Genomic DNA, 11,720 nt, shown 5'->3' on the forward strand with positions numbered 1-11,720 from the left:
GCTGACAGAGCGGCACACAGTGAGCAGCCGCGCGAGTCAGTTCATATGCAGGAGGTGACGAGTGACGTCACTTCCGCATATGACGTAGTCGGGTCCCACGCTGTCTGTAGTTCTGCTTGTTCCGCTCGCCGCGCTGATCTGCAGGTCTGATGAGAGGGAGGGGAACATGGGGGGCAGGCGGCAGCCCAACCCGAGCACCCTGCAGGGGTTGAGGCCACAGGCGAGCCAAGCAAAGCGGCAGGGGCAGCAGCGACTGGGGGGGCTTTCATGGGGGCTTACAGTTTGTCAGCTGGGGCTTCAGCCCCGGCAAGCCCCAGTGTAGCACCGCCCCTGGCCAGTTGCTGTTTGAAGGAGCCAGAATTAGAAAATTAAGTGGGTGTATGGTCAAGTGCAACCCCCACCCATTCCGTTGGCCTTTGTTTCCATTATTATATACCCTTCCCCAGGCTTCCATTCACCCTTGTGTGGCCTCCTCTGTGTATACCTGTGAATAGAGAGCGGAGACATAGGGAGAAAGCAGAAAATATAAACACAGTGGGCAAGGGTGAAAACTTTAGTTGCATTTATAACCTTGACAGTTTGAACAGTCTTGCACCACGGTTGGAGGGGAGGTTTGATCTTAATCTCCACTATCAGGAAATCTATTTGATCCCTATAATCTGCTAATGACTCTTCATCTTGTCACACCAATAAATGCTACTAAAGTTTTTTCATGTGCCTACCATGTGTCTAGTTTCCTCTGTCTCTCCCTACGCAACTGTGTATGACCGGGTCTAGGCACAGAGATGGAACTCCCTATCACTGGCAGACATATTGTTAACACCCTGGCCCATATGCAATTAACATTTTCTCCTGAGTTATCTCCTAGGAGATTTTCATCATCTTTTTAAAATAACTTATTATTTATAATTGAAAAAGTACCCAAAAGATGGTGAATAAGTACGATCAAAATTATTTTAAAGATTTTCTTGCATGCTGGTGGTTTAAAAGTCATTGTATGACAAGGTTTGAAAATATCACCTAGTTGACAAGTCACGAGAAAAAGTTAATTGCATATGGCCCCCTGTGCTTCCAAATTAGCTTATCTGCTGTGGCAGTCAGGTGACAGGGGAGAGATCAAATTACAACTTGTGATTAGACACAAATGAGGGGGAATTAAACAGGCTAAACTCTAAATGCATACAGGGGGTTACATAGTTTATTTGAGTTGAAATAATCCAGGAAACGGGTCGCTGCAACCACGGCATGTACTGTGATCGGGAGCAGAACACCAGTGAGCCAGGAAAATGTAGTAGATAAGAATTCTGCTGCACCAGTCTCAGGATAAAAGTCCAATTTTTATTGAGGCAGTTGTGGACAAACAGCAATACAGATCACACGTATCGGAGCAAACTTATGGCTCCTTAGTCATAGCTGTGTTTCTCTATGCTTTCCTTCTGTCTTGTGCAAGAGTTCAGGTCAACTTCAACCACTAGCCGACCGCTCCACGCCAAGTGGCGTGAACGCGGCGGCAGCCCCAGGACCCGCTTCACGCCGATGCATGCTCATCTACACTTGGAAGGCAGAGAGTCTCCCATCGGCAATCGCCGCCCGGAGACTGTTAGACGGGTCTAATTAGGCTGCACAGCGCAGCGATCTAAGGCAGTGCTGTACTAGGGACAGCTGTGTGACTCTGCTGTCCCCCTGGGGGGGGGGGCACAGGCGTGATAGGCTGACAATCTGGGAGGGAGGGGGAAAAACAAAAATAAATAAAATAGGAAAATGTAATAAAAAATAATAAAATAAATATTTGTAAAAAAAATAACCCTGGGGGCGATCTGACCCCACCAACAGAGCTTGAAAAGGGGTGGGGGTGAACACTTGTGTGCTGAGTTGTGCGGCCCTGCAGCGAGCTGTAGCTGTAGTGGCTTAAGGTGGCCATACACTCGTTTTATTTAGCAGCAGATAGATCATCAGATAGATTTCTGATCTATCTGATGTGTTTAGGAAATTTTTTTACTAGGAACAGATTTCCAATAGATTTCAGTTTGAAATCTATTGAAAATGGACCTGATGGCATTTTTTTGCCATCAGATTTCCATTAGGGCCAATGCAAAATGATAAGCAATCTCAACAGATCGACCTAGATTTTCCAGCCTGCCAGATCGATTGAAATCGATCGAAATCGGCCGCAAATCGATCGATTCGCAATCGATTTGCAATCGACGATCGATTGGCCAAAAATCGGCTCAGTGTATGGGCCCCTTTAATTAGGGAAAAATGGCCTGGTCTTTAGGGGGGTTTAACACCACGGTCCTCAAGTTATTAATTACTTGTTATGGTTGTTGGTCATCACTACTCCACATTGATCCATGTATGTCATGTCGCATACATGGATGTGACAAAAATAAATAAATAAATGGACATTTTGAAAAGCTTACAGTAGGACAACACAGGCGCAAGTTTAGTTACACTTTTATATAATCACTTCAGATATGTTTTAATGTTTTCCTAATCCAGTTCTGTGGTAACCAGTGCATTCTGTTTCCCTTTCAGGTGATCAGCCAATCAAGAACTCGATTCAACCCCAGCATTAGTATGATTAAGAAGTGCATTGAGGTCCTCATTGATAAACAGTACATAGAGCGCAGCCAAGCTTCAGCAGATGAATACAGTTATGTGGCGTGATGCCGCCAGCCCCCCCGGCGAGTCAGAGGAAGCCATCGTCGCTGTCGCCGCTTCGTGTGTCGGGAGAAGCAGAACTTTGTCTCCATAGTCGGTCACCTTGGCAGTTTCTGTTTTTCTGCTGTTTACAACATCACCAGTGCCACCGGAGTGTCATGAGCGTCCATGAAGATGCCTATACATATTTCCAGCTCATGCCATTATAACATTTCTTACAACTCTACTAAAAGGAATGAGTGAAGTATTTCTGGAATGTGGATTTTTTTTTTTTAATTTTAAACTTTTTTTTTTTTTTTCTTTTTGGTTGGGCAAATTTTTTTTCCCCTTCCTCACGTTTGCAGTTGATGTGTTCATTTTTTTTAATGTATCTTAAAGGACTTAAAGTCTAAATATTGTAATATTAAAAAGAAAAACCTAATACTTGTATCTACTTTAAAAATGTACAAAAACTAATGGCAAACATGATATTGCTGCTTGTCATGATAGAAAATAAAGAAATGTTCTGTGTATGGGCATAATGTGCTACAGAGCCACAATGGGGTGGAGAGAAGCCGTCTGTTAAGCTATAAAGAGAGCCTGTGTCTGAATTGGACCTGAACTCTTGCGCAGGGCATAAAGAAAGCATAGAGAAATGCACCCTGTATGTATTTAGAGAGTTTAGCCTGTGTTATTCTCCCTTATCTTTGACGAAGCAAAAGTTGTAATTTGATCCCTGAGCTGTGTCAGCTGGCTGCCACGGCAGAGAGTTAATAGGTAAACACAGGATGTTAACAATATGTCTGCTTCCGTGAAAGCAGGAAGTAAACACACTGCAGATTTACTGCAGGATTTGTATCAGCTGTAACAAAGAAATGTTTTTCTTTAAAGGTTATTATGCTGTTGCTTATCTTTTAGAGCAGAGAGGAAGTTCTGAGTTCGGGTCTGCTTTAGCTATAACTGTGCACCATAAGGGGGCGCCACATATTCTTAAGGCGCTCAGTTAATGTCCCCCGATGACATTGGTGGTGTAAGGTCTAGACTCTAGTACGCAATGGCTATCATTCATAAAAGTATGTTCGGTAAAAAAAAAATCCGGCCGGGAAAATATCGCATTCGGTATTTTAGACTTCTGTGTGCTAATTCATAAAAATGTTTACAGTTGCGATAGAAGTTTGGTGATTTCCCGAACAAAGGCTGGCGCTAAGACGAGAAGCTGCCTGAGTTGATAAATTTCCTCCGTGCAGAGACAGCGTTACAATAAGAGGCATCCCCAACTTCCCTTTAGATGTGCATTTTTTTTTTTAAACTCCCTCTGTTTGCCCTGAATCTGTCTATTAGTCTTTCTAAACAATCTACCGTATTTTTCGGACTATAAGACGCACTTTTTCCCCCCCAAAAGTGGGGGGGAAAAGCCCCTGCGTCTTATAGTCCGAATACAGGGAATCCCTGACTTACGAACGCCCGCCGATACGAATCGCCGCGATGTCAGGGACTCCCTGCAATGCCCCCGGTGTCCTCCTGCACTGCCCATATGTAGCTTGAATATCGGCGGCCGCCGTGTATCTGCCCTTTGTCTGATCTAATTAGCCGCAGTAGGCTATGCATCTGCCCCCGTGTAATATAATTAGTGTTGTATCTCCCGTGTAATGTAATTAGCATTCAATACCCTGGCCGCCCGTGTATTTGCAATTAGCTTTTAATCACCCCGCCTCCCACCCGTGTATTTGCAATTAGCTTTTAATCGCCCCGCCTCCAGCCCGTGTATTGCAATTAGCATTCAATCATCCCCGCCACCCGCCCGTGTAAGGCAATTAGCAGCGGGCATCACTCACCTGAAACTTGAAGCCCGCGGTGAAAAGCTGTTCGTCTCGCTCGTTCTTTCCTCCAAGTGCCGGCACTTCCTGGTCGCGTCATTACATACGCGACCAGGAAGTGCCGGCACTTGGAGGAAAGAACGAGCGAGACGAACAGCTTTTCACCGCGGGCTTCAAGTTTCAGGTGAGTGATGCCCGCTGCTAATTGCCTTACACGGGCGGGAGGCGGGGCTGATTGAATGCTAATTGCATTACACGGGCAGGAGGCTGGGTGATTGAATGTTAATTGCCTTACACGGGCGTGAGTGATTGAATGCTAATTGCATTACACGGGTGGGAGGCGGGGTGATTGAATGCTAATCACTTTACACAGGCGGCCAGGGTATTGAATGCTAATTACATTACACAGGAGATCCAACACTAATTATATTACAGGGGAGGGAGCAGTTGCATTAATTATATTACATGGGGGGGCAGATGCATTAATTATATTACATGGGGGCCGATGCATTAATTATATTACATGGGGGCCGATGCATTAATTATATTACATGGGGGCAGATGCATTAATTATATTACATAGGGGCAGATGCATGGGCTACTGTGGATAATTACGTCAGACAAAGGGGAGATACACAGCTGCCACCGCTATTTACATTACATATGGGCAGTGCAGGAGGACACCAGGGGCATTGCAGGGGACTTAAGGAAAATACATTATTGAGTCAGAACATCTACCAGACGCTCCTGGACCATGGACGCACCAGCTTTAGTATATTTTTTTTTCCCCTGGTTTTTGCCCTCTAAAGCTAGGTGCGTCTTATAGTCCGGAGCGTCTTATAGTCCGAAAAATACGGTATTTAATTGCCACAGCTTAGTAGAACTTCAAGAAATGTTAAACATGTAGGCTTTCTGATGTGAAAAACCTATGAAAACAGGTACCCAAGAGGTTAAAAAACACAGCCTGGGGTATTCAGGAAAGTCTTTTTGTTCTGCTCTCACTGCTGCTGCCTGGGAGATCTGTCTTCATTAACTTTGCTGTTATCTGCACCCTTCTCACCTCTTCAAAGCATGCAGTATTCTCCATCCCAATACCGCCTGCTCTAATCTCTATGAATTGACATTTAGTGATGTGTTGAGATAATCACCGCACAAGGCAGTAATTTACCTCCCTGGTCAGGAATTTCAGGTTTTTATGCGGTAACTGCCTTTATGAATGGACATTTTGCTAAGAGGTCGGTAAAGTCAGCTGTTTTCAGCATTACCGCATGCGGGAATACTTTATGAATGATAGCCAATGCATTTTGGAAGCGAATGCTCTCTTTCTTCAAGTGCACCATTTTGCAACATAGTTGTTTTTAATGCTTCTAGTGTTCCAGCTTGATAAGAGTGCAGAGGGTTAAAGAGAACCCGAGGTGGGTTTGAAGAATATTATCTGCATATAGAGGCTGGATCTGCCTATACAGCCCAGCCTCTGTTGCTATCCCAAATGCCCCTAAGGTCCCCCTGCACTCTGCAATCCCTCATAAATCACAGCCACGCTGCTGACAAATAGCTTGTCAGAGCTGGCTGTGTTTATCTCTATAGTGTCAGTCTGCTGCTCTCCCCGCCTCCTGCAGAACTCCAGTCCCGCCTGCATCCCTTCCCTCCCTGCTGATTGGAGGGAAGGGACGGGGGCAGGGACTGGAGCTATGCAGGAGGCGGGGGAGCAGCTGAGACTGACACTACAGATGTAAACACAGCCTCACAGCATGGCTGTGATTTATGAGGGATTGCAGAGTGCAGGAGGACCTTAGTGGGGTTTGGGATAGCAACAGAGGCTGGGCTGTAAAGGCAGATCCAGCCTCTGTATGCAGATAACATTCTTTAAACACACCTCGGGTTCTCTTTAAAGAAAGAGTGAAGCGAGAATAAATCTCGCTTCAGACCTCATAGATAGCAGGGGCATGTGTGCCCCTGCTAAAACGTCGCTATCCCGCGGCTTAACGGGAGTCCCTGATCCCCCAAATTCCCTCCGTGCAGCGGGGGAGCGCTTCCACATTGGGGCAGGGCTAACCGCCGCAGTCCTGCCTCCCGCGCGTCTACCTCCGCCTCTCGCCCGCCCCTCTCAGTCTTCCTTCACTGAGAGGGGCGGGGGAGAGGCAGCGATGCGCGTCTGATAGACGCGCTGTGAGGCAGGGCTGCAGCCGTTAGCCCTGCCTCCAGGAAGAGCAAAATTTACGACCAAGTTGGTCGTTGATTTTGCAGGGGGGGGGGGGGGTTGGGGGTGAAAGGACCCCCGTTTAGCTGCGGGATAGCGGCGTTTTAGCAGGGGCACACATGCCCCTGCTAACTATGAACTCTGAAGCGAGATTTATTCTCGCTTCAGAGTCTCTTTAATGATTGTTTCTATGTACATTGATCACTCTCCTCAGCACCTGTTTCCATTTTAAATCCTGGCCCCTAAGCAGGGTGAACATAACCCCTCCCTTCTTCCTTGTATCACTGTGGAAAAGATGACCGCTTTCATACTGACGAGGCCAAAGGAGCAGCTCTCCCCACCCCCCCTTTCCCAGGTAAGTAACGAAGCTCACCCCAACAGCACACTATTACGAACCTCATTTATGGGGGAGGGTTATTTAAAAAAAAAATTGACCAGTGCTCAGTTCACTTTAAAGGACAACCGAAGCGACATGATGAGATAGACGTGTATGTACAGTGCCTAGCACACAGATAACTAGGCTGTGTTCCTTTTCTTTCTTTCCTGAAAAAGTTAAACATCAGGTTTGCAAGTAACCGTTTCTGTCCTGGTCAGGACATCATATCCCTCACTGATAAGTAATTACAGCCATAAAACCCTTTTCTGTCAGTAAATGGCTTCTGAGGGCAGGAAAAAGATAAACCGGGTCAATAATTCATAGATTTTAGCTCTGGCATACGTTAATGAAGGTGTCATTCAGCAGAGACAATGAAACAGTAAAGACTAGATTTAAATATAAAATAAAACTGGGGGATATCTAAAAAGTCATTTTTAGGAGACTGCGGATAGATTCAATTGTTTTTCTCATCCGATTATTATTACCTCAGATGTCATTTAAAGGACAATTGAAGTGAGAAGTATATGGAGGCTGCTATAATTATTTCTGTTTAAAGGACAACTAGCTAGAGGGATGTGTAGGGCTGCCATATGTATTTCATTTTAAGTAATACCAGTTGCTTGCCAGCCCTTCTGGTCTGTTTGGCTGCAGTAGGGTCTAATAGGGATGGTCAATGATATTATTATTATTGATTTATAAAGCACCAACATATTCCGTGGTGCTGTACAAAGTAAGAAACAAACATGGGGTACATAATACAGACAATGGTGTACACTAATATACAAGATTAGTGACAAAATACAAAAAAATGATACAGCATACAGATTACGAAATACAGAATTGGTAATGACAGTGATAAAAGTGACATGATGAATAAAATGTATAATGATTTCCAAGACACAAAAGGGGAGAGAGCCCTGCCCTTGCGAGCTTACAATCTAAATTTGGAGTTGGTGCAGCATCATGCAACGTTTGTATGCAAATTTAACCACTTAATGACAAGCTGACTTTTAAAAACGTTCTGCTAGAGCCTCTTAATGGCTCCAGGACGTTTTTATGAGTCGGACAGTGCTGCTGCCGCTGTCCGCATGCGTGCTCCCGTGCGTGCATTCCTGTGCACGTGAAAATAGTGGGGTAAAAAAAACCCACCAAAGAAAAAATACACCTTTATTTCCAAATACTATATTGTCACCATACTTTGTACTAGGGACATAATTAAAATCGTGTGATAACCAGGACAAATAGGCAGATAAAATGTGTGGGTTTTATGTACAGTAGCAGTGTTTATATTAAAACTATAGGGGATGAAATTGGAGAACTAGTGTATTGTTTCACTTTTTCCTTGTAGTTTCCTTTAAAATGCATAGAAAATAAAGTATTTACTGAAAACAAATATCAACCCCAACAAGCCCAATTGGTGGTGAAAAAAATAAGATATAGATCATTTCATTGTGATTAGTAGTGATTAAGCTATTGGCAAATGAAAGGGATGAGCACTGAAAGGTGAAAATCGCTCTTGTCCGTTAGGCCCCGTTTACACTTAATCAGTTGGTACGCGTCATAGCAGTGCATTGGGAGGAAGATTTTGGTTAAAACGCGTTGTAAAAGAGGCCATAGGAAAACATGGGACTTACTTTGAAAATCCGTATTCTTTCAGTTTTAACTGAGAGCAACTGATTAAGTGGAAAAGGGCCTTAAGGGTAAAAACCGCCTTGGGGTGAAGTGGTTAAGCAGCTTGTACATGAACCAATCCTATCCTGCTGAGGAAACATTTGATTGGTCCATTTTCAAGCTGCATACATGTGCATAATCCTGCATCAACTACATTATTTGCAACTCATTGACCATATAGACTGTCTGAGTCACACTGGAAATGCAGCTAATGTTGTCAGATTTGACAAAAATGTCAGAAACCCCTTATCTGCGTATGCATGTGCTTGTTCAGGGTCTATGGATCTGACTTTGTTTCCAACATACACAAATTCCTCACCGGTGACCATAATGTCTCTGACACAGTCTCGGGTGTTTTTTTTGTTTAGGAGAAAGCCAATCCATACATAACTAGTGGTAAGTATTCAATAAATCATTTGTAAAACCATTGAACCTGAACTCTTGCACAGGACAGAAGGAAAACGTAGGTAAATGCACCCTGTATGTATTAAAGTGCAATGAAACCCAGCATTTCTTCTTTGCACTAATAGATTATTTACAGAATATTATATACAACCTTTTTTTTTTATATACTAGAACAGCATTCAAAGTGTTACACACAGGACTTAGAAGTTTCCTGCCAGCAAAGCTGGACGCATCCGAACTTGAGATAATGTTATCTTGTATTTAAATGTATCAAGTGAGGAATGTAAATAAACACCTCTGACACCGCAAACTCTCCTGAACAAAGTCAATCAGAAAGCATTTCTGCTTATGTTAGAACATGATTAAAGCAGTTATAAATAAAATGAAAAGTCAGCTCTCCGAGAAAAAAGTGTACTTTGGGAACGTATCATTTCTAAATGAATAATAATACTTATGCACAAAAGCAATGATAACAGTATGGCATATAAAAAGTAGGAAAACATGTTTTTATTGAATATTCTATCAGGGTTTTATACCGCTTTCACAGTGTCTAGCCTGTCTTATGGCAGATAAGCTCATTTGAAAGAAAAAATAGAGAAGACTGGGTGCAGCACTTGAAAAAGACCGCACTGGGCCAAACGTTGTGCTTTGCACTGTGATATTTGCAATAAATTGGCCTAAAATCCACTCTCCCTGTGTTTGATAGCTTGGGTTGCAGCGTGGAGGTATCTTTTAAAGCTTATTTGAAAGCACAGGATGTTAACAATATGTCTGCTTCCACGAAAGCAGGAAGTAGACACACTGCAGATTTATTGTAGGATTTGTATCAGCTGTAACAAAGAAATGTTTTCTTTTATTATGTTAGGTTATTATGCTGTTGTGTGTCGTTTAGAGCAGAGAAGAAGTTCTAATTTCAGGTTCTCTTTTAGGGAAGGCTCATGATTACCCCTGTAATTTTTGTCTGCAGTTTTGTATACAAGGTTTCTAAGCACTATTTGCATTTGTATGCGTTTTTCGTGTGTATGTTTTTTTCCGCAGATAATGAAAGCCAATGGGAAATCGCATGCAATGTGTGAATTTATGCTTCAAGGAGAATGGGTGTTTTTTTTTTTTTTTTTTTTTTTTTATCATTCGTGCAAAAAAGCTCATTTTAGCAGAGGTGTGATTTTTGCACCTTTGGAAAATGCACACCATTTTTAATAAGCGTCAACCCAATCTTATACTACTGTACCATACAAAGGGCCAGTGATGGCTAGCAATTTCAGTTTTCACCATCATGGACAAAAGATTTAGTAGCAAAACAAATATCGTGTTTTGCAAAATGTGTGGCTCCTGTTTTTGTTCAATCTTGTTTTTACAGTAGAAGATTGCGCAGGCCCTTCAGCTAGAATGCGATGTGCAGTATGCTATATTGCCACTAGATGGTGTAGTTTGTTTGCTCAAAATGCTCTTTGTAAGTTGTTGGGTTTTATACCCAATGTTCTCAATACTTGGTAAACATACCCGAGGGGGTTATTGCAGTAGGTGCAATCCAGGGGGTAATTTAACTTGTCACAGTCAATAGATTACAGTAAGTTTTGATTTGAAAAATATATAATTCTTAAAAAAAAAAAAGTACTTACGTGACATAATTGTGTGTGGATATGAGCATTTGTAATTGTGTTTGCGTTTCTTTTCACATTTCTATGGAGATAATTCCAAAAAAAGGTATGGGTATGCGTTTGTGTGTGTTGCAGTGCATGTTTCTGTGTGCTTTTAGCCATAAGCACAAAAAATAAAACACAATGCATGAATAGGAAAGCTGCTTCTATGGGAAAACACATTTCTCCTGCAACCAGCAAACTGCAAATACAAATAGTAGTGATGTGGAAACTAAAAGACGACTGAAATTGGCAAAAGCTGTTTTTCAAATTCTGTTCTGAGTCTCAGGCTGGTTTCACAGTGGGACGTTAAAGTCCCACGTTACAGCAGCCAGTAACGCAGCCTAACTCACAGCACTGTAAAATCAATGTGCTGTTCACAGTGCACACATTGCGTTACATAGTAACGCAGCACGTTTAAACAAAGTGCTGCATGCTGTACGTTATACTGGGCTAAGCAGCGTTAGACTGTTTGCACATGCTCAGTAATGTTGGAGGAGGAGGTCTCCCCTCCTCCTCTGCTGCCAGCCACATGGCTAATTAGTATTCACTGCACTGTGGTGACTCCTGGTGAAACTGTAGTGTTGTCCGGATCATGAACGAATCGTCCATTTGATCCGGATCTTTTTTGTGAGTCGAATCATCCGGATCATCACAATGAAAGATTTGGTTCACAGTGGATGTCTGTCTGGAAAAAACAGGAACATACAGACTGTACAGCGCAGGGAAAGTCCTGTCCTGCTAGTCATTTCACCTAGTCTGCTTCCCTAGTAAAATGATTCAAATGATTTGGTTCAAAGATCGGATCTTTTCAATGATCCGATTCAAATGATCTGAATCCTTAAAAAGATCCGGACTTCCTATCACTAACCAGGAGCGGCTGCTTTGAGAGCTGCATAACGCAGCTCAATCTGACGTCCAACTTCAACACCACCATGCGTTGCGTTAGGGGCACGTTATGTGACCATAAC

General features: G+C 43.1%; 1 protein-coding gene across 2 annotated transcripts in view; it reads left to right on the forward strand.

Moving 5' to 3' along the window:
• Window positions 1-3,082, forward strand: part of CUL2 (cullin 2) — a 123,045-nt gene extending 119,963 nt beyond the window's left edge. For both annotated transcript variants that reach the window (XM_068238600.1, XM_068238599.1), the window contains exon 22: window positions 2,536-3,082. In XM_068238600.1, coding sequence (XP_068094701.1) covers window positions 2,536-2,667 — 132 coding nt within the window. In that variant the 3' untranslated portion in view covers window positions 2,668-3,082. The remainder of the gene's footprint in view (window positions 1-2,535) is intronic.
• Window positions 3,083-11,720: the final 8,638 nt, after the last annotated feature.

The sequence above is a fragment of the Hyperolius riggenbachi genome, chromosome 5, assembly GCF_040937935.1.
Source record: "Hyperolius riggenbachi isolate aHypRig1 chromosome 5, aHypRig1.pri, whole genome shotgun sequence".
NCBI lineage: Eukaryota > Metazoa > Chordata > Amphibia > Anura > Hyperoliidae > Hyperolius > Hyperolius riggenbachi.